The sequence below is a fragment of the Dasypus novemcinctus genome, chromosome 2 (genome assembly GCF_030445035.2).
Source record: "Dasypus novemcinctus isolate mDasNov1 chromosome 2, mDasNov1.1.hap2, whole genome shotgun sequence".
Lineage (NCBI taxonomy): Eukaryota > Metazoa > Chordata > Mammalia > Cingulata > Dasypodidae > Dasypus > Dasypus novemcinctus.
In genome coordinates this window covers 120715004-120734129 of record NC_080674.1, presented here as the reverse complement: position 1 = coordinate 120734129, position 19126 = coordinate 120715004, and the positions used below count along the sequence as shown (strand labels likewise).

Sequence of the window (19126 nt, the reverse complement as noted above, 5' to 3'; positions counted from 1 at the left end):
TTTATAACACTTTAATTCCCTTATACTTTTATAAAGCCTGCTTTTCTAATTATTTGATCTTTTCTTATAAGAGATTTGCTATTATCTGAAGTTTCATATTAGCCATAATAATTGTGTTCACTGCACACCTACCAGAATGGCTGAAATAAAATATTGAAAAAACAGATGTTGGCAAGAATGTGGTACAACTGGAATTCTCATACACACCTGGACTTTTTCAGCTATTTTGGAAAACTTATAAAACTCCAGTAGTAATACTATTAAGTAGTAAAAAGATTAAGGTAGATCTATATATGTATTGATGTGGAACTCTGTCCATCAAATATGGTTAAATGATAGATTGTGTGCCTATATACACAAAGCTGTTTTGATTTTGAAATAGTCTGTATGAATATAATGCACATGAAAAGTTTCAAAAGGATACATAAAAAATCTTCGTGGATGAGGAGGTAGATGGAAGCAGAAGTGGAGAGATTGTAGGATAAAATGCTACAAATTGTTGTTTGTTTTTCATCTTTGAATGTTTACTATATATATATATTTCTGTATTTAAATTAGAAAAGACCTTATCACATAACCAGTCTTCAAAATAAAACAAAAAGAACAATTAAAAACTAAATTTAAAAGTTAAGGTTATACACCGAGATTGATGTTTTATTCTATGGCAGAAATAATGCTGTATATTATTTAATGTTTTTATGATTTTCACAGCACTGTCAAATACATCATAACATTCATTCTTCAAGTAATCTGCTCTCCCCAGGGTTGGAAACTGAGAGTCAGAGTGATTAAGAGACTTGCCTGAGGACACGAACAGATATTAAGGGATAGAATTAGACTGAAATCAGCAACTTCTAACTTCAAGTCCCAATGCTGCTTTTACTCTTGAAGTATATAGGTCCCTAATGAAAACTATCATGTATGGCACTTAAGTACATTTTGAATATTTAATCAAAATTAACCCTGGCCACCACTTAATGCCAGGGTTTAAATACCCTAATGGTGTCATAGGAATAAGTGCAATAAGACTGTTGGGGAATTGGACCCTTCTCATTGACCCTTAGGAGGAAGTATTTAAGAAACACAAAGAATGGGGAGGATATAGTGCTTTCCCTTCTCTGATCAAGAGAATTTTAGAGCTAGAACAGAGTGTAACAGGAATATTATAGTCAAATCATTTTGCAAATAATGATACTTGTACTAATGTTTAGGGAGATTAAAATTTGTCTACAGTAATATAGCTAGTTAATGCTACAGGTATTAAAATATCTGTTGATATTTCCATTACATAATGCTGATTCAATGCAGTAGCTGCTGTGTTTATCATGTTTGTTTTCCTGTGAGATACAGATTTTGTCATGAGAACTCCGAGGCTCTTTTTATGACTTTAAAAAAAGAAAATCTGATATCTGTTCCTTAATAGGTCCCATAAAATATTAGAATTGCAATGTTGGAAATGTAGATAAGGCAGTTAATATTAAAGATAGAATGCTTAATGATATTTTTTAAGTAGATTCTTCAATTGGATTGCTAGTTTTTGGTTTTAATAACATTCTTAAAGTGTAAGTATAGTTTCATAGGCTAAATCAGGCATGTTACAAGTTTTGAAACTTCTAGAGCATGGGTTTTAAAAACATTGTAGAATAGAATGGGGGTGGGGGAACAGTCCTACAGTGGTTGGTTTATATGTCCCCAAGTGTTCCTAGTCAAATGCCTTATAGGTCAGTACATAAATTTTTTTCAGTCCAAACTGCAATTCTAAATTTTCAATTTAATTATTGAAGGAAGCAGTCAGTATTAAATCTCTAATCTCTGTGAAAGAAAGTCTCCCACATGCTTTCTCTGTAATTGGTCTAGGTCTAAGACCTAAAAGTAACTTGTGAAATTTAGAAAATAGGTATAGAGAAACATTTTTTAGCTATATGGTTTTTGGTTTATCTTGTCTTAAGTCTGTCTTGACATCTTTAAACAAGGATTGTATAAAAATAATCCAAGGGGAGTCCTTATTTTTCTTAAGACTGTGAGATACTATTTTTAAATTCCTAAAATAGAAATGTCCCTTTTTACAGAAAGAAATTGCCACATTCCTTATTTGAATTCTGTTTCCTTAGTGTAAAATAACTAACTTTTAAAATGGAGATTAGAAAGTTAAGACCATGATGAAATCAGATTTTGAGTTTTATTTAAGCAGCATGATCACTATTAATAGTGCTTTAGCCTAAGAGTTGTCCTTTATTAGAAACACCCAAATATAACTTTCAGTGCATTTTTGGTTTATCTTTCACAATGCAAGTGACTCATAGAAGAAGGAAAATATACTACTTTCTTACGAAAAATGACTCCACTGGCTAAAATAGATCTTGTTTAACTCTCAGTGCAATTTGACATTCTACACTTTTATAATTGTTTTCTTTAAAGAAAAAATAATTTTGACAATCTTTATATTGCTTATTGAGCATACAGTTGGTGTTTAATATGTGCTTAATAGTTTTAAATTGCACTATGACTCAATCATCAGGCAGGAGTCAGCTTTAGCTTTCTGGCTTAATGTCTTTCACTAAACACATTACTTCTCTACCTCAGATACTTACACATCAACATACATATACATATTACATCCATGTACATATTCCCATTTTGCTTCTCCTTTTCTTCCCATCTACCCAATTTCCATGGCCCTGAAGTAGTTGGATTTTTCTGCAATATTACTGTGTAAACTATTTCCATATAACAAGGTAAACTAGTTTGAGGTCATGGTTCTACAAAAAATGGAGAATGCATTCACCAAATTATTTCTCAGTTGTCACTGTGTATTACACAAAGATTGTTTTTCTTTTTTAAATATGGTTGTCTCCATCCTCAGAGTTTTGATGCAGGCCCAAGTGGCAGGAGTCATTTGTATTTTTTCAAACTTTACAGTTGATTCTGATGGACAGCCAGACCACACAAAGTTTTGCTACTACTGAATAGGAACACAAGATGGTGCTATTTAGTAACTGCTGAAGAAGTTTAACCTTTTACTCTAAATTCCAGTTCTAAATTTGGAATGATTTGCATATTTATACTTTAATGATTACCATGAGATAGATAGCTTACCAGAATTATAAATGAAAATATAATAGCAGACAAATCTTGACAGAACCAAAAAGAGTGCTGTTGAGTATTGAATCATGCCCCCTACAAAAGCTATGTTCAGGTCCCAGCCACCTTTGTCCTGTGAGTGTGAACCCATTTGTAAAATAGGACACTGGAAGATGTTATTAGTTAAGGCGTGCTCAAATTCAATCCAGTATGGCTGTAGCCATTATAAGCAAAGGAAATTGGCACAGAGAAGCCATGGAAGAAGCAAACTGGAAGTCGTCAAAACTTGAAAGAGAAAGGAGAAAGCACTGCTATGTGTGTTACCATGTAATGGAAAAGCCAAGGAACCCCAAAGATTGCCAGCTAGCCAGAAGATACTGATCCCAGGAGGACTTAAGCCTAGCTTCTATCCAACCATGAGCTAATAAATTCCTGTATTTAAGCTAACCCACTGCCTGGTATTTGTTTTAGCAGCTAGGAAACTAAAGCCTATGAATCTTTTAAGGTGGTGAAAATGGTACCATTTAATGAGCATCATTTTTTTAAAAATTAGGACTTAGGTGTATAACTGATAACTCAGCTAAATGAAATTTTTTTTTCTTGTTTTCTTACAGTATTTAATGTTAGCTTTCCATAAAAAATAACAAGATCTCTTTTTTTGTTTACACTGAAATAATCTATTTCCTTTATTCACCATGAAGTCCATAGGCAGTTCAGAAAAGGGCAAGAAATATTGCATTGTCTTTTTCTCTATACTACCACTCTGATGACTAAGATCGTAAGTGCTATTTTCACAATGACAGTATGTGTTCCTCTTTTTAAAAAGGAGGAAATAAAGGCAATTTTACTTTAAAGAAATTTTTCATTGATAAAGTGCATCAGAAGATGTAACTTTATTACTGTTTCACTTTCGTTAAAATCTAATTAACTGGTTTTAAATGGTTGCTGTTTATTAAACCCTGATCACTGTGCAGAGTCCTTTAACCCTTACAAGAATTCTGCATGATAAATGTCAGACCTTTGACACCCTGCTCACTGTACCTAACCATCAGTCAGAAAGAGAGACACCTGTTACCACCTCCAGAGACCGTGTCTCACTGCATGAAGGGTAGCAAATTGCATAATTTTTTTTTAAAGATTTATTTATTTAATTTCTCTCCCCCCACCCCCACCCCCATTGTCTGTCCTCTGTGTCTATTTGCTGCGTGTTCTTCTTTGTCCACTTCTGTTGTTTTCAGCGGCATGGGAATCTGTGTTTCTTTTTGTTGTGTCAGCTCTCTGTGTGTGTGGCACCATTCCTGGGCAGGCTGCACTTTCTTTCACGCTGGGCGGCTCTCTTTACGGGACGCACTCCTTGTGCGTGGGGCCCCCCTATGCGGGGGACACCCCTGTGTGGCACGGCACTCCTTGCGCCCATCAGCACTGTGCGTGGGCCAGCTCCACACGGGTCAAGGAGGCCCAGGGTTTGAACCGCAGACCTACCATGTGGTAGATGGATACCCTAACCACTGGGCCAAGTCTGCTTCCCCAAATTGCATAATAATGCCTGCCACCCACCGGGAACAGCAGTCCTAGGGTTGCAGCTCACTCCATGGTTTGCAGGTATCATGGGTCACCAGGAAAAGCACGGCTTGTACAGGCACTGGAGGGAAAAATGTTTATTCACACAGAGAAGAGAGTGCAAGGTCAGCTTCATTAGTGGGCCTTGTCACCCATGGCCAGTGGTCCTTATCAGCAGACTACATAGGGAATTCTAAGCACACCTCTGTGTCTCAGTGGAAGGATGCTGTTCCATTCTGGCCTGGACAGATACACCATTGGGGAGGATCTGGATGCCATAAGATGGACATACTTTAGCCAAACTATCTCTAGCAAGTATTTACATAAACTCATGGCAAAAGGGGAATGTATGGGCAATCCACTTCCTGCTGGGGGTTGTGTTTTACTTCAAGGCACTCTTGAGAAGGGAGTCAGCCTGGATTTATTTTCCCATTCTAGGAGCCAGTCTAACACAGTCCCGAGTACGGGACTTGGGAAAGACACAGGGAAGGACTACAGGCTACGCTTGGACCACCACCGACCATAATAAATAGTATTGTTCTTAGTACTAATACGGAGGGAACGGGCTCAGAGATTATTTGCCTATAGAAAACAGTGCTAGCAGAATAGGAGCTTGAGTTTTATTCCAAGTATCCAGGCTCTTAACCACAACCTCCTAACCTTATGTGGTATTTTTGATCATCACTATTTTTACTACTTTTCAGAAAAGTTGTTAATATAACCAAGCTAAAAACAGAGATGAACAGATAGAAATGCTTTCTTCCATTGAAAGTGAAAATGAGATCAGATTTTTATGGAGGACCATCAGCTAGTCAGTAGCTTAAAAGGATAACTTTAAAAGGCAACACTAAGGCAGGGCGGGGGAAGAAGAGACAATAGTGATTTAGAAAATATAAATTATAATAGGAAAACATTTTAGGCACCAGATAAAATATAGGTAGGGCCTAAGAAAATATACCTTTTGATACTCCCCTCCCAATCAGGGAGGGATTAAAACAGAGTTGATAAAAAGATAAAGGTATCCATGACTTGGTAATGAAAGGGTAATTTACTTCTACATTTGACATCTGATTTGGAATATGGAGGGTGTGGTAGACAGAATTTAAAGTTGTCTCCAGAGATTCCTGTTCCCAGGTTATTTAACCAAACGCTATTCTAAGTACTGCTGTGAAGGGACTTTGCATATGGAATTAAGATTACTAATTAGCTGACCTTATAATAATGGAGATTATCCTGGATTACCCAGGTGGGCCCAGTGTATTCACATGAGCCCTTAAAAGCAACAGAGCAGGGCAGAAGAGTCAGAGAAATGCAGTGGAAAAGGGCAGAAGAGAGATGCTGCAGCAAGGGAAGCCAGGGAGTTTATCAATGTGAGATGGATTTGAGTGCCATTACTGTATCTGAGACATACATGCAAAAAATACCAAGAGAGGCCTCTAGGAGCTAAGAGCAGTCCCCCGCTGACATGCAAAGAAATGGGGCCACACCGAAATGGATTCTGCCAACAACCTGAAAGAGCTTGGAGATGGATTCAGTCCCAGAGCCTTCAGAAAGGAATGCAGCCGTGCTGACACCTTGATTTTAGCCTTGTGGGCTTCATGTTGAACTTCTAACCTGCAGAACTGTGAGATGATAAATGAGTGTTGTTAAGTTTCTGTGGTAATCTCTTACTGCAGCGATAGAAAACTAATATAGAGGACAGAATTCACCTTTATCCGTACCATCCCACACCATCTATATTATCTTTATTCCCTTTCAGGTATTTTTGATAGTACTTTTTTGCTTAATTATGTGCATAATAATACACATAGGTTTTTGTTGTTTTTCATTTTTAGTTGGTTACAATTTTAATAGACTTTTAAAATAGTTTAGGTTTACTGAAAAATTGTGCTCTAAGTAGAGCATTTCCAGGTAAACCCACACACACACAAACACACATGCAGTTTTTCCTTTAAGTAACACCTTGAATTAGTATGGTAGTTTTTTATAATTGATGAACTAATATTCGCACATTATTAATGAAAAGTTCATATTTGCATTAAGGTTCAGTTTCTGTGTTGTACATTTCCATAGGTTATGACAAATGTATAATGTCATGTATCCACTATTACAATATCATAGAGAATGTGTTCCACATATTTATCCCTCTTCCCCTTCCTTCTAAACCTCTGGCAACCACTGATCTTTTTACTATTTCTATAATTTTTCTTTTTCCAGAATATCATATAGTTGGAATTATATAGCATATAGCTTTTTGACAGGCCTCTTTTACTTAACAATATGTATTTAAGTTTGCTCAATGTATTTTTTTTAGTACCTTGATAGCACATTTCTTTTTTACTGTTCAATAATAATCTGTTATGCAGTTGAACCACAGTTTGTTTATCCATTCACCTATTGAAGGAAATCTTGGTTGCTTCCAGTTTGGGACCATTATGAATAATGTCATAAATATTCATGTGCAAGTTTTTGTGTGGAAATAAATTTTCAATTCATTTGGTTAAATACCTAGGTGTGCAGTTGCTAGATCATGTGGTGAGCCTGTTTAGCTTTGTGAGAAACTACCAGACTGTCTTCCAAAGTGTACCATCTTGCATTCCTTCCAGCAAATAATGAGAGTTCCTATTGCTCCACTTTCTTGCCAATATTTGGTGGTGACAGTGCTTTGGATTCTAGCCATTTAATAAGTGTATAGTACATACATTTTTGTATCCTGCTTTTTCTCTTTTTCTCTCATATGTATTTCTCCGTGTTGTTACATAGTTACCCTAATTATTCCTTTTAATAGCAGTATAGTGTTCTTTGAATAGTTATATCATGTTTATTTAACCAGATGACTAATTGTAGATTTGCACCATTATAATTTTGCAGTGAGCATTTCTGGACATATGAACTTTCTCATATTTGAAGTTAGGGTAGATGCTCAGATATATGATTGCTGGGTCAAAGAGTATTTTTGTGACTCCTGTACAGATTGGCAAGTTTTAAATGACTTAACAATTTTAAAAAGCAAGAATGAGAGAACCATGTTCACTGAAACCATTATCACCATTAGGTTTTATCCTTTTTTAAATAAATGTTTTGCTAATTAGGAAAAGATGATTGGTGGAAAGTTTTAAATGTAGTGTGTTAAGTGTCCTAAATTGTTAACTATGTGTAAGCCACTATTCTAAGTATTTCAGGGGATGTCAACATGAGTACAGAATAATGCCCGATTTGAAGAAGCAGGGAAGTGAAAACCAGTTAGTATGAATTAATTAATTGCCTTCTTAAATTATGGATATAATTATTTTCTTTCTTTCAATTTACGTTCCTTTGACCTCTTTAAAAATGAAATTTTAGGTAGAAAAAATATTTGTTCAGTAAACACACCTTACATGAATAGGATCTGTGTGCTAACTTACAGTGTTCTGCATATCTCAAAGTAAAGCAGGTTATTGGGCTCAGAATGAAGGTCTGTCTAATACTAAAATACAGACCACACATTTTCTATATCTATAGAGCAGTTCATGCCTGTAGTTTGGGCACATGTAGGAAAGCAGTGAGTTAAAGTAGAAAAACAATGGATGGGAAGTTAGGATTGTAGATTCTGTTGTATAATTACCTTGAATATGTTGCTTAACCTCTATGCTTCTGTTCCTGTTTCTATAGAATGGGGGGGAATATAGCAATCATATAGGAAAAATGTATGAAAACATTCTATATAATGTGCAGTAGCTTACAAATAAAACATACTTGGAAATCATTATTCTATGACTAGTATGGGAATTAAATGAAGAAAGTCCTATAAAATCACCTAGAACAGGCCTAGCCTAGCACCTGGTAAGCATTCAGCATAGCTGGCATGAAAATGGAGACAGTGATAAAGCTTTGGTACTGAAATACTCTGCTTCTGAAAGAGTGTATATTTGAACTGCTTTAGGATCTGTACAAAAGTAGGATCTGTGCAATATTAAAAGAGCTTTTAAATAAGTAAATATTTTTGTTTTCTAGAATCAAATTTAAATCGCTGTGGTTTCCGAGGCTCTTCATACCTGGGTATTCCATTCAATCCATCAAAGGTTAGTTCTGTTTGGGTCTTAACTTGGCCATATATATTTCTCACTGTTGCTATATAGTTATCCTAATTATTACCTTTAATAGCAATAGAAAAAGAAGCCAGTAAACTTTTTCTGTATGTTAGAGAAGGACTTAATATTCTGTTCTCACTTCTTAGGAATAAAAGGCCCTTGACAAGGCCCTAATTGAAGTCCCCAGTAGAAATGACTTTGAACTTCTCCAGAGTTAGATGCAGAGCCTTTCATATCAGGATATGCAAGTGTAGAAGCAATGACTTGTCTTCAGTGAAACAGACCCAGATGTCTTGTTAAACTTTACAGGTGTTGCAACATGTGTACCAATTGGTACCAAAAATACCAATATTTTTCTGCAGTAGACAGCAGAAATAAAGTTAATTGTTTTCTCCAGAGGCTTCACAAAATAGAAACTTCCCTTAATGGCATCAGTTTCCTTTTTTTTTCCCCTTTACCTACAGGCAACACTACCATTCATACATAAACATTCTAAATGCCGTTACCCATAATAATAGTCTTATTTCCTCTTAACTTGTGCTAGAGGCTTTTGTCTCTCACTCTTTTTATGAAACATTGCATCATTCAGATCTGTGCCTTAAGGTTGTTATAAGAGGTCTGCTTTTATAATGGTTACAGGCCAGTATCTGACTACGTTAAGTACATCAAGATTTGTATCCAGTTGCAAGCTGAAGGCAAATGGTGTGTTGCCAGTTTTCCCATTAAGTGCCTCAAAATAGTGACTTTGGAGGTGACATGATTTGATAGAGATACCACTTCAACTTTCTTCCTCTGCCTCAAACCACAGACCAGCTTGCCTATAACAAGGTCGTATGAATTTACCAAAGGGTCTCCAATCATGTATGCCAATAGCATTTAGCAGGGAATGTAAAAACAAAGCATTCATTAGATCTGTCCTCTTTTTTTTCCATACATATAATATTTTCACCTGAAACCAGTCCTGAGTAAAGGTAGCTCTCCATTTTGTCATAATGGGCAGTGAATCTGGATGCCATGGCATTGGTAGTGATGATTGTTATGTAGAACCAGACCATGTACAAATGTTTACCTGTACTTGGAGAAAAACAGTGTTTTAATAACATTTTTTTAAGATCCCCTTCCCTACTTTCAAAATAACAGGAATAAAACTGAAGAAATAATTTTTGCCTTTGGTCCATAGAGTCTCCTGAAACCCATTTTTGACCCTCATTTCACCTGGACCCTTGGCATCTTTTGGGGAATTTAGTTCCCACTCCATGATGTGTTGTATTTCACCTGAATTCCAAATGGTAGAAGGAGCTAGACATTCCAGATAGAATCATACAGGCCCACAAGGAATTTTACTGAGAGTTGTCAGAGTCTGGGAGACAGACGAGGGGTTCTAGAGAATCTGAGGAGGCACACAGGATTGTCCAATACGGAGTGTATATAGTGACATTGCTTTTCTTCCGAAACCACCAAACCACCTACCTATGAACCACTGACTTACTGGTAAATGCCTGAGATCTTCATTGGCCACAGAGTGTATTTTGGGAAACACAGATGGGTTCCCCAAACCCACTTTTCTCACTATTTTTTTCACAAATTCCATGCTCTTATTGAATCTATATAGCATCCTTACTATGTACATTCCCCAGAATTTTCCTTCTCTGCTTTACGTGGAGTTTTTCTTCTGTCTATATTTCCTCCTCTCTATCTGTACCTCCCCATGTTCCTCTTTTGCAGAAAAGAATTCCTTATTTAAATCCATGTATTATTTATCTCCTTTTTGACACTTAGTACATTCTACTTTGTATTGTAATTATAATACTTAAGGAGATCTATCTTCTCCTTTAAGGTTAAGGTTTACATTTGATATATATTTTGTTACCCCATAGTGCTTTTAACATAGCAGATGTTCGGTTTAACTACCAAAAAATGAAGTATGCTATAATAGTTGTAAGATGGCTGTTAATAAGTGTGGACTAGAATAGCCAGGAGAATTAGAGCTTGAATTCTAAGGAAAGTGGTGTCAAGATGAAAATTTGTTTGACATATTTGTGGAACTATATTTAAAAGTTGGTGTATATAGGGAGTTCAGATTATAGAAGGTATTGAACACAATGCACATTTTTTTCTGTGAAGTTAGTGAGCAAGAAAATGAGGTGATTAAGTCACTGGTGATGCCAAGACCTATGGTCATAATTCCAAAGAAGTAGTGCCCTTTTGATGTTTATCTTACACTTACATCATCATCATCATCATAACTTAACAGCTTTATAGGTTGTAACTTTATTTAATCCTCACAATAACCCTGTGAGGCAGCTACTAATATCTCCGTTTTCCAGGACGAGGAAAATGAAGCAAGCCAACAAATAGCAGAACCAGGATGTGACGCCTTTCAGTAGTTGTGGAAGTTAACATTTCTTCTATAACGCAGAGGAATCTATTTTAACTAGTACTTTGTGGTTTTGTGTTTTAGTTTCCTGGGCTGCTCAAGCAAATGCCATGCAATGGGCTGGCTTAAACAATGGGTATTTATTAGGTCATGGCTTTGAAGCTGGGAAAAAAGTCCAAATCAAGGTGTCATCAAAGCAGTGTTTTCTTCCTAAAGATTAGTGTTCTGGGGTTGACAGCTGGTGGTCCTTAGTCCTTAGCTTATCACATAGCAATGCACATGGCCACTTTTCTTGGTTTTTCCTTTCTCCTCTGGGTTCGGTTGATGTTCACCCTCTGACTGCTCCCACTGTGGCTTTTTCTATGCCTGAATTTTCTTGTGCTTTTATAAAGGACTCCAGTAATAGGATTAAGACCCATCCTGATTGAGATGGGCCACACTTTAACTGAAGTAACTTCATCAAAAGGGCCTACTTAGAATGGGTTCAAACCCATAGGAGTGGATTAAGTTTAAGAACATGTTTTCTGAGGTACTCCAAACCATCACACTTTGGCACACATTTCAGTTTACGTTGCTAGCATTAGGAGAGCTTATTGATGAAACCAGACTGAAACAGGAGAAATGCATGAGAAAGATCAATTTAAAATAAGCTTATTCTATCTAAAATAAAACTTTCCCAAACTGAGAAATAAATTAGTTATATGTGAAAGCTGACTTTTTTTAGTGAAATCACCTTTTTAAAATAACTGATTAATAGGATTGGATGATTAATTGAAATTAATTGTAAAACTAAATGCTTTGTATTTTGTGAAATATAAAAGTATATAGCGTAATGAACAATTTCCAAATTTAGATTTTATCTATGCCAGTGCCAACTCCCAGGGCCTCTTGCAAGGACTCACATATTTATTAAAGCTTAAGAGATCATTGATAACTGTTTGCAGTCATCTCTTGTTTAAACAATCAAATCAGTTGCACTAATCTGACCCATGCTCTGGTACTGTGGGCTTCCTAGTTTGACTTCCCATCTCCGTGTGAGCAGTTGTTAGTCTAATAGACTTCATTCTGTAAGGTCATAGGCTTCATAAGACACTCTTTGCAGGCAGTACCTATTTGGGCTCCAGATTTTAAAAACCACGCTATTTTAATTATAGAGAATTTGTCAGTTTTCAGATTTTGAGATCTTTTTTGTATATCTTTTTTGTTTCCTTGCAAGTGTAAGTGCTAATTTTGATTAAAGACTCAAATAAACTGAATATAAGAGCAGAATGGTAAGGTTTTTTGACTGTATTGTTTCTCAGTCTTTTAATAAGGTGGTTACTAATATGGTGTTTAATTTAGATTTATACAGTATAAAATTTATTTCTTTTATAAATTTTGTCTGAAAGACTACATGCTTTTCTAACTTTATAAGGCTTAAACTAGAAATGATAGGGTTGACTAAATATGAAATTCAAGTAGTTTGGTTTATTTAAATATCAGAAATACTTCCATAAAAAGTCATCTAGGATAAATTTAAGTTTCATAGCCTGTAATATATGTGACCATAGTTGTATTGAGACTTATGTAAATTGGACGGGGGTGGGTTTCTCAATCTGATAGTATACAAATCAGTATAAGCAACATTTAATTTTACTGTTTACTAAAACCTCATGTCAAATTACTTAATGAAATAATATCAGTTTACTAATTAATATTATATCCATTTTGAATTTAGAATCCAGGGGCAGCTCATCCTTATGATAGTGGCCATATAGCAATGACGTACACTGGCCTGTCATGCTTAGTTATTCTTGGAGACGACTTAGGTCGAGTAAATAAAGAAGCTTGTTTAGCAGGCTTGAGAGCCCTTCAGCTGGAAGATGGAAGGTATGGGTCATTCTTTATTACTTTTTTTTTTTTAATAAAGAAAAATTTTTTGGAACTAAAAAGTGGGAACTAATACTATTAAAATTTCAAGGATCATGAACTTTTATAAGAACCACCTAAAGTTCACTATATACAGTTAAGTGCCTAATCAAAAAAAATCCAAGATTTCTTATGTGAATAAAAATGCAAGTAATCACAATAGCAGTATTCCTTTCATTCTCTTTTCATTTTTTTTAAACTGAGATGATTGATCTGTTAAAAAAGTGGTTGAATAGCTTCAGGATTAATATCTACTTTAGTTTACCTTCTGGATGAAAGAATGGATATTACAAAGTAAGCATACATTTAGTCTGAACTTTCATTCCTTAAAACATAGTGATTAGAAGAGGGAGGGATAAAACTTGAATATTATATCCTAGTGTAAGTAATTTTACTGACATTTTCAAAGGGTTGAAAAAGAAGTTAACAAGTTCAGTAATATTTGATGATTCATGTGGTGTGCCTAAAGAAGAATCTTGCTAGAGTTTTAAGGTGAAAAGAAAAATTGTTTTAACCTAGGAAGTTATCAAGTAGCAGTGATGCTGTCTAAAAAAAAAGACTTTACAAACAAATCCTGTATCGTCACATTTCTGTGCTCTTTCTACTAGTATCTCTCTAATTTTCCTGTTGGTGTTTTAAAGATACTGCTCTTGCTAAGGGAAAAATTAATATATCCAAATAAGATAAATTTACACTATTTGCAAGTATTATAAAATTAAATATTTACTTCAACCTGTACAGTGACCAGTATTTCATTATTTCAGTATAGTCTCTGATAACTGCTGTCTTATTCTTGTTTATAAATAAAGAAAAGATAAGAAACACAGAATTTTACCTCTCTAAAGGTAATAAAATAGATACAAATTAAATTGAAACATAAGCTTGATCAACTAACAGTTCTCAAAATATACATTTAGGAGAAAATTCACATAGCAAAACTTGGGCTTTGAAATTTCTTACTACCCAATAAGTCCCAGATTTTACCTGTGACGTTTTCTGCCATCATTTCTCAAGCTAGTGTGCCACAGCTGTCCCTGGCTGGGAGCAGATAAAACTTACTTTGAGTGGTGGCATCTAGAGGGAAGCAACTACTAGTGTTTAAAGCTACCCATGAATAGAACTTTGAAATGAAGTTCTGTCTGTGATTCTTTAGAGATGTTTTATATTCAAGTTAATAATCTTGTTCTTTATTGAATAGTACAAGTAGAATATGTTCTTTAAATCAATGATAGATTTGTTTGCGATAAATACATGAAGTAGGTGTTTCTAACCCCCCTCACCACCATGCCCCCACAAGAAATTAAAATTATATTACAGTATTAATAACGAATCTGTTTTCAGTTTTTGCGCAGTACCTGAAGGCAGTGAAAATGACATGCGATTTGTGTATTGTGCTTCCTGTATTTGCTATATGCTCAACAACTGGTCAGGCATGGATATGAAAAAGGCCATTGACTATATTAGAAGAAGTATGGTGAGTTATATTAAATAAATTGACTCTGTGTGTGTATTATAATCTAATCATGTTTTTAATAAATTGGTTCCTATAAAATTCAAATAGTATTGTAAATCATAATACTCCTATAGAAGTTTTCTGCTTAAGTTTCTATGTAAGATTTTTTTTTCATTTTGAATCAATTTATTGAAATATATCATTCATACATGAACATACATGAATAATAAGTGTATAGTAAAAGTTATGAACTTACAAAGCGAACATGCATAACATCATACAGGGCTCCCATACATCACCCACCACAAATACCTTGCATTGTTATGAAGCATCTTTAACAAATTATGAAAGAGCATTGTCAAAGTGTTAATACTAACTATAGTCTGTATCTTAAATTTGATGTCTTTTTCCCCAAAGACACCCTATTATTTTGTTGTTTTGTTCATAAAATTTAAGTATACTATCAGTGACATTTGGTATAATCACCAAGTTGCATTTTCATTACTCAAAAAAAAAGAAAATAATAAATCAATCATCATACCCATATGTTAGCACTACTAATTACAAATCCTATGATGTACTTTCACCATTTCTATTCATTTCCAAACATTTATAAACAACTTTTTACCAATTCTGTACAGATTAAACCTCAGCTTTCCATTCTCTAACCACATTCTGTTATCTGGTGACTTATATTCTAGCTATTAACTCCATCTGTTTGCTCATTATATTTAGTTCATAATAGTGAAATCATGCAATATTTGTCCTTTTGTACCTGGCTTGCTTCATGACTTAATTTCTTACAGCTGAATAATATTCCATTGTGTGTGTATACCACTGTTTGTTTATCCATTCATCAGTTGATGGACCCCTGGGTATTTCCAGCTTTTAGCAATTATGAATAATGTCACTATGAACATGGGTGTGCAGATGTCTGTTGGTGTCACTGGTCTCAGTTCTTCTGGGTATATCCCTAATAGCAGTATTGCTGTGTCACAGGGTAGCCCTATATCAGACTTTCTTAGGAACCACCAAATAGACTTCCACAAAAACTCTACCATTCTACATTCCCACCAACAGTAAATAAACATTCCTATCTCTCCACATCTTCTCCAGCACTTGTACTTTTCTGTTTTGTCAATAGTGTCCATTCTTGGAGGTGTGAAATGATATCTCATTGTAGCTTTGATTTGCGTTTCCCTAATAGCCAGTATTGTTGAGCATTTTTCACGTTTTTCGTTGCCATTTGTATTTCTTCTTTAGAAAAATGTCTATTCTGGTCTTTTGCCCACTTTTCAATTGAATCATTTGTTTTTTTATTGTTGATTTCTTGAATCTCTTCATATATCATAGATATTAGACCCTTGTCAGATGTGAGATTTCCAAATATTTTCTCCATTGAGTAGACTGCCTTTTTACCCTCTTCACAAAGTGTTTAATTTTGAGGAGGTCCCATTTATCTATTTTTTCTTTTGTTGCTTGTGCTTTGGGTTTAAGGTTTAAGAGAACCCTGCCTACTACAAGGTCTTGTAGTTGCTTCCCTATGTTATCTTCTAAGAGTTTTATGGTGCTGGCTTGTATGTTTAGGTCTTAGATGCATTTTGAGTTGATTCTTGAATAGGGAGTAAGGTAAGAGTCCTCCTTTATACTTTTGGTTATGGATATCCAATTCGCAGCACCATTTGTTGAAAGCACTCTTCTGAGTGGGCTTATCGAAAATCAATTGACCATAGAGGTGAGGGTATAGTTCTTTGACCTTTCAATTTGATTCCATTGATCAATGTGTCTGTTACGCCAGTACCATGCTGTTTTGTTCTTTGTTTTTAAATATGGACCACTTCATGAATTTGCATGTCATCCTTGTGCAGGGGTCATGCTAATTTTCTCTGTATCATTCCAACTTTATTATAGTGCTGCCATGCTGTTTTGACCACTGTAGCTTTATAATACACTTAAAGTTCAGGAAGCGTGCATCCTCCGACTTCGCTCTTCTTTTTTGGCATGTTTTTGGCTATTTGGGACCCCTTTTCCCTCCAAACAAATTTGGTAATTGGTTTTTCTATTTCTGTAAAGCACACTGTTGGAATTTTGGTTGGTGTTGCATTGAATCTATAAATTATTTGGTAGAATTGACATCTTCATGATGTTTAGTCTTCCAGTCCATGAATATGGAATGTCCTTCCATTTGTTAAGGTCTTTTTTAATTTCTTTTAGCAATATTTTGTAGTTTTCTGAATACAGATCTTTTATATTCCTGGTTAAATTAATTTGTAGGTATCTGAGTATTTTTGTTGCTATTATAAATGGAATTTTTCCTTGATTTTCTCCTCAGCATGCTCATTTCTAGTGCATAGAAATGATACTGATATATTCATTTTGATCATGTATCCTGCCACTTTATTGAATTCATTTATTAGCTATAATAGCTTTGTTGTAGATATGTTGGGATTTTATAAATATCTTGTCATCTGCAAATATTGAGAGTTTTATTTCCTCTTTTCCTATTTGGACACCTTTTTTTTTTTTCCTTGTCTAATTGCTCTAGCTAGAACTTCCAGCACAATGCTGCATAACAGTGGTAACAGAGAGCATTGTCTTGTTCCTGATCTTGGAACAAAAGCTTAAACCTCTCCCCATTGAGAACCATGTTGGCTGTGGGCTTTTCATATATACCCTTTATTATATTGAGGAACTTTCCTTCTATACCTATCTTGTGAAGTGTTTTTATCAAGATAGGATGCTGGATTTTGTCAAATGCCACATCTGCATCAGTCGAGATGATCATGTGGTTTTTCCATTTGATTTGTTAATGTGATGTATTACGTTAATTGATTTTCTTATGTTGAACCACTCTTGCATCCCAGAAAGACAGTTAATCATGTGGTATAATTCTTTTTATATGCTATTGATTCGATTTGCAAGCTTTTTTTTTTTTTTGAGAATTTTTTTGTCTTTGTTCTTTAGAGAGATTGGTCTGTAATTTTCTTTTTTTGTATCTTTATCTGGCTTTGGTATTAGGGTGATGTTGGCTTCATAAAATGTTTTGAGTAATTTTCCCTCCTTTTCAATTTTTTCGAAGAGTTTAAACAGTATTGGTGTTAATTCTTCTCGAAATGTTTGGAAGAATACACCTGTGAAACCATCTGGTCCTAGAGTGTGTTCTTTTGTCTTTATATATATATATATATATAAATTTTCCCCATTCCCCCATTGAATTATTGATTTCAAGCTTCATTCCATTACAGTCACGTTTTTTGTATAATTTCAGTCTTCTTAAATTTACCAAGAACTCTGTTGTAGCCTAACATGTGGTCTATCCTTGAGAGAAGGATCCATGAGCACTTGAGAAGAAAGTATAGCCTGCTTATTTGGAGTACAATGTTCTGTATATGTCTGTCAGATCTAGCTTGTTTATCATATTATTTAAGTTCTCTGTTGATCTTCTAATTGTTTTATCTATTGGTGTGAGTAGTGTGTTGAAGTCTCTAACTATTGTTGTACTGACATTTATTTCTTCTTTTAGTTTTCCCAGAGTTTGTCTCATGTATTTTGGGACACCCTGGTTAGGTGCATAGATGCTTATGACTGTTAGTCCTTCCTATTGGATTTTCCCTTTTATTAATAAATAATGGCCTTCTGCATCTCTTATCACTTTTTTTTTTGCATTTAAAGCCTGTTTTGACTAACACCAGTATAGCTACCCCTCTCTTTTGGTTACCATTTGTGTGAAATATCTTTTTTCAACTCACTCTGTTTGCATCCTGAGTCTAAGGTGAGTTACCTACAAGGCAGCATATGGGTGGCCTTCAACTCCATGACTTGACTTAGGAAATTTGTATGAACCTCATTGATTAGCTGTTTCAAGTCCTGTGTCTCATCTGAAGCTTTGATTTGTTGCATTCCCTAAGTCATATGCTTTTTCTTAGTATGGCTTGTAAGTTTTTGTTGATGTGTAGGCATCTCATTCAGATGCTAAGTTTACTCTGATGTTCAGTCTGCAGACTGCTTTTTGCTCAGTACATGGGGGGATGAGCAGCCGCTGTTGCTTTTCTAGTTCTACTCAGGATTTTCCAGCCAGTTGAGACTCCTTTCCTTCACTCCTCTCTCTTCTGGTTGGTGTCTCACCTTCTTCTTATGTCCTGAACCCCAGAGTGACCCTTTAGATAGTCTCTGCTTATACTACAGGTATTTTTTTTAGGAGAAGAATGATCTCTCTACCTCTCTAATCCTCCATCTTCTTGGAAGTTTCTCAGATTGATTCTTTTTTTAAGTTATTTATTATTATTGCCGGGCTGAATTATAATGCATTACTCTTCCACCAAGAATTTGGAAATAAGGACAATAAAATTGCTTTCTGAGTACATAGTATAAGAATAATACATGGAAATACTCTTAAAGGACAGATTGACTCCTTGCCCATTAAAATTTAAATGTAATCTGACTGTATCTAAAGAAACCATGTCTTTATCAGAAAGATATTTTTCAGCTTTAGAGGAAAAACAAGTAAAACCTCAAAGGCAAATGTTTAATAGCCTATGATGCAACCAGTGATTGCTGGGGAACCCTGGCCAGACATGGTGGAACATTATAGTATCTTTGATAGGATTTTGGATCACTTTTGTTCTTTTTAATACTTAGATGTGTTTTTTTTTAATCTAAGGTTTGTTTTAAGAAGAC

The 19126-nt window shown here is 34.9% G+C and overlaps 1 protein-coding gene and 1 non-coding gene across 4 annotated transcripts in view; one reads left to right on the top strand and one right to left on the bottom strand.

Moving 5' to 3' along the window:
- The window catches only part of PGGT1B (protein geranylgeranyltransferase type I subunit beta), a 64290-nt gene that overhangs the window by 21788 nt on the left and 23376 nt on the right, over positions 1 to 19126 (top strand). For all 3 annotated transcript variants that reach the window (XM_012528506.3, XM_012528507.3, XM_058277230.1), the window contains 3 exons: positions 8635 to 8702; positions 12806 to 12957; positions 14338 to 14470. In XM_012528506.3, the coding sequence (XP_012383960.1) occupies positions 8635 to 8702; positions 12806 to 12957; positions 14338 to 14470 (353 nt within the window). The remainder of the gene's footprint in view (positions 1 to 8634; positions 8703 to 12805; positions 12958 to 14337; positions 14471 to 19126) is intronic.
- Positions 16273 to 16375, bottom strand: LOC111766271 (U6 spliceosomal RNA). The gene has a single exon (XR_002798363.1). It is a non-coding gene; the product is annotated as a U6 spliceosomal RNA (small nuclear RNA).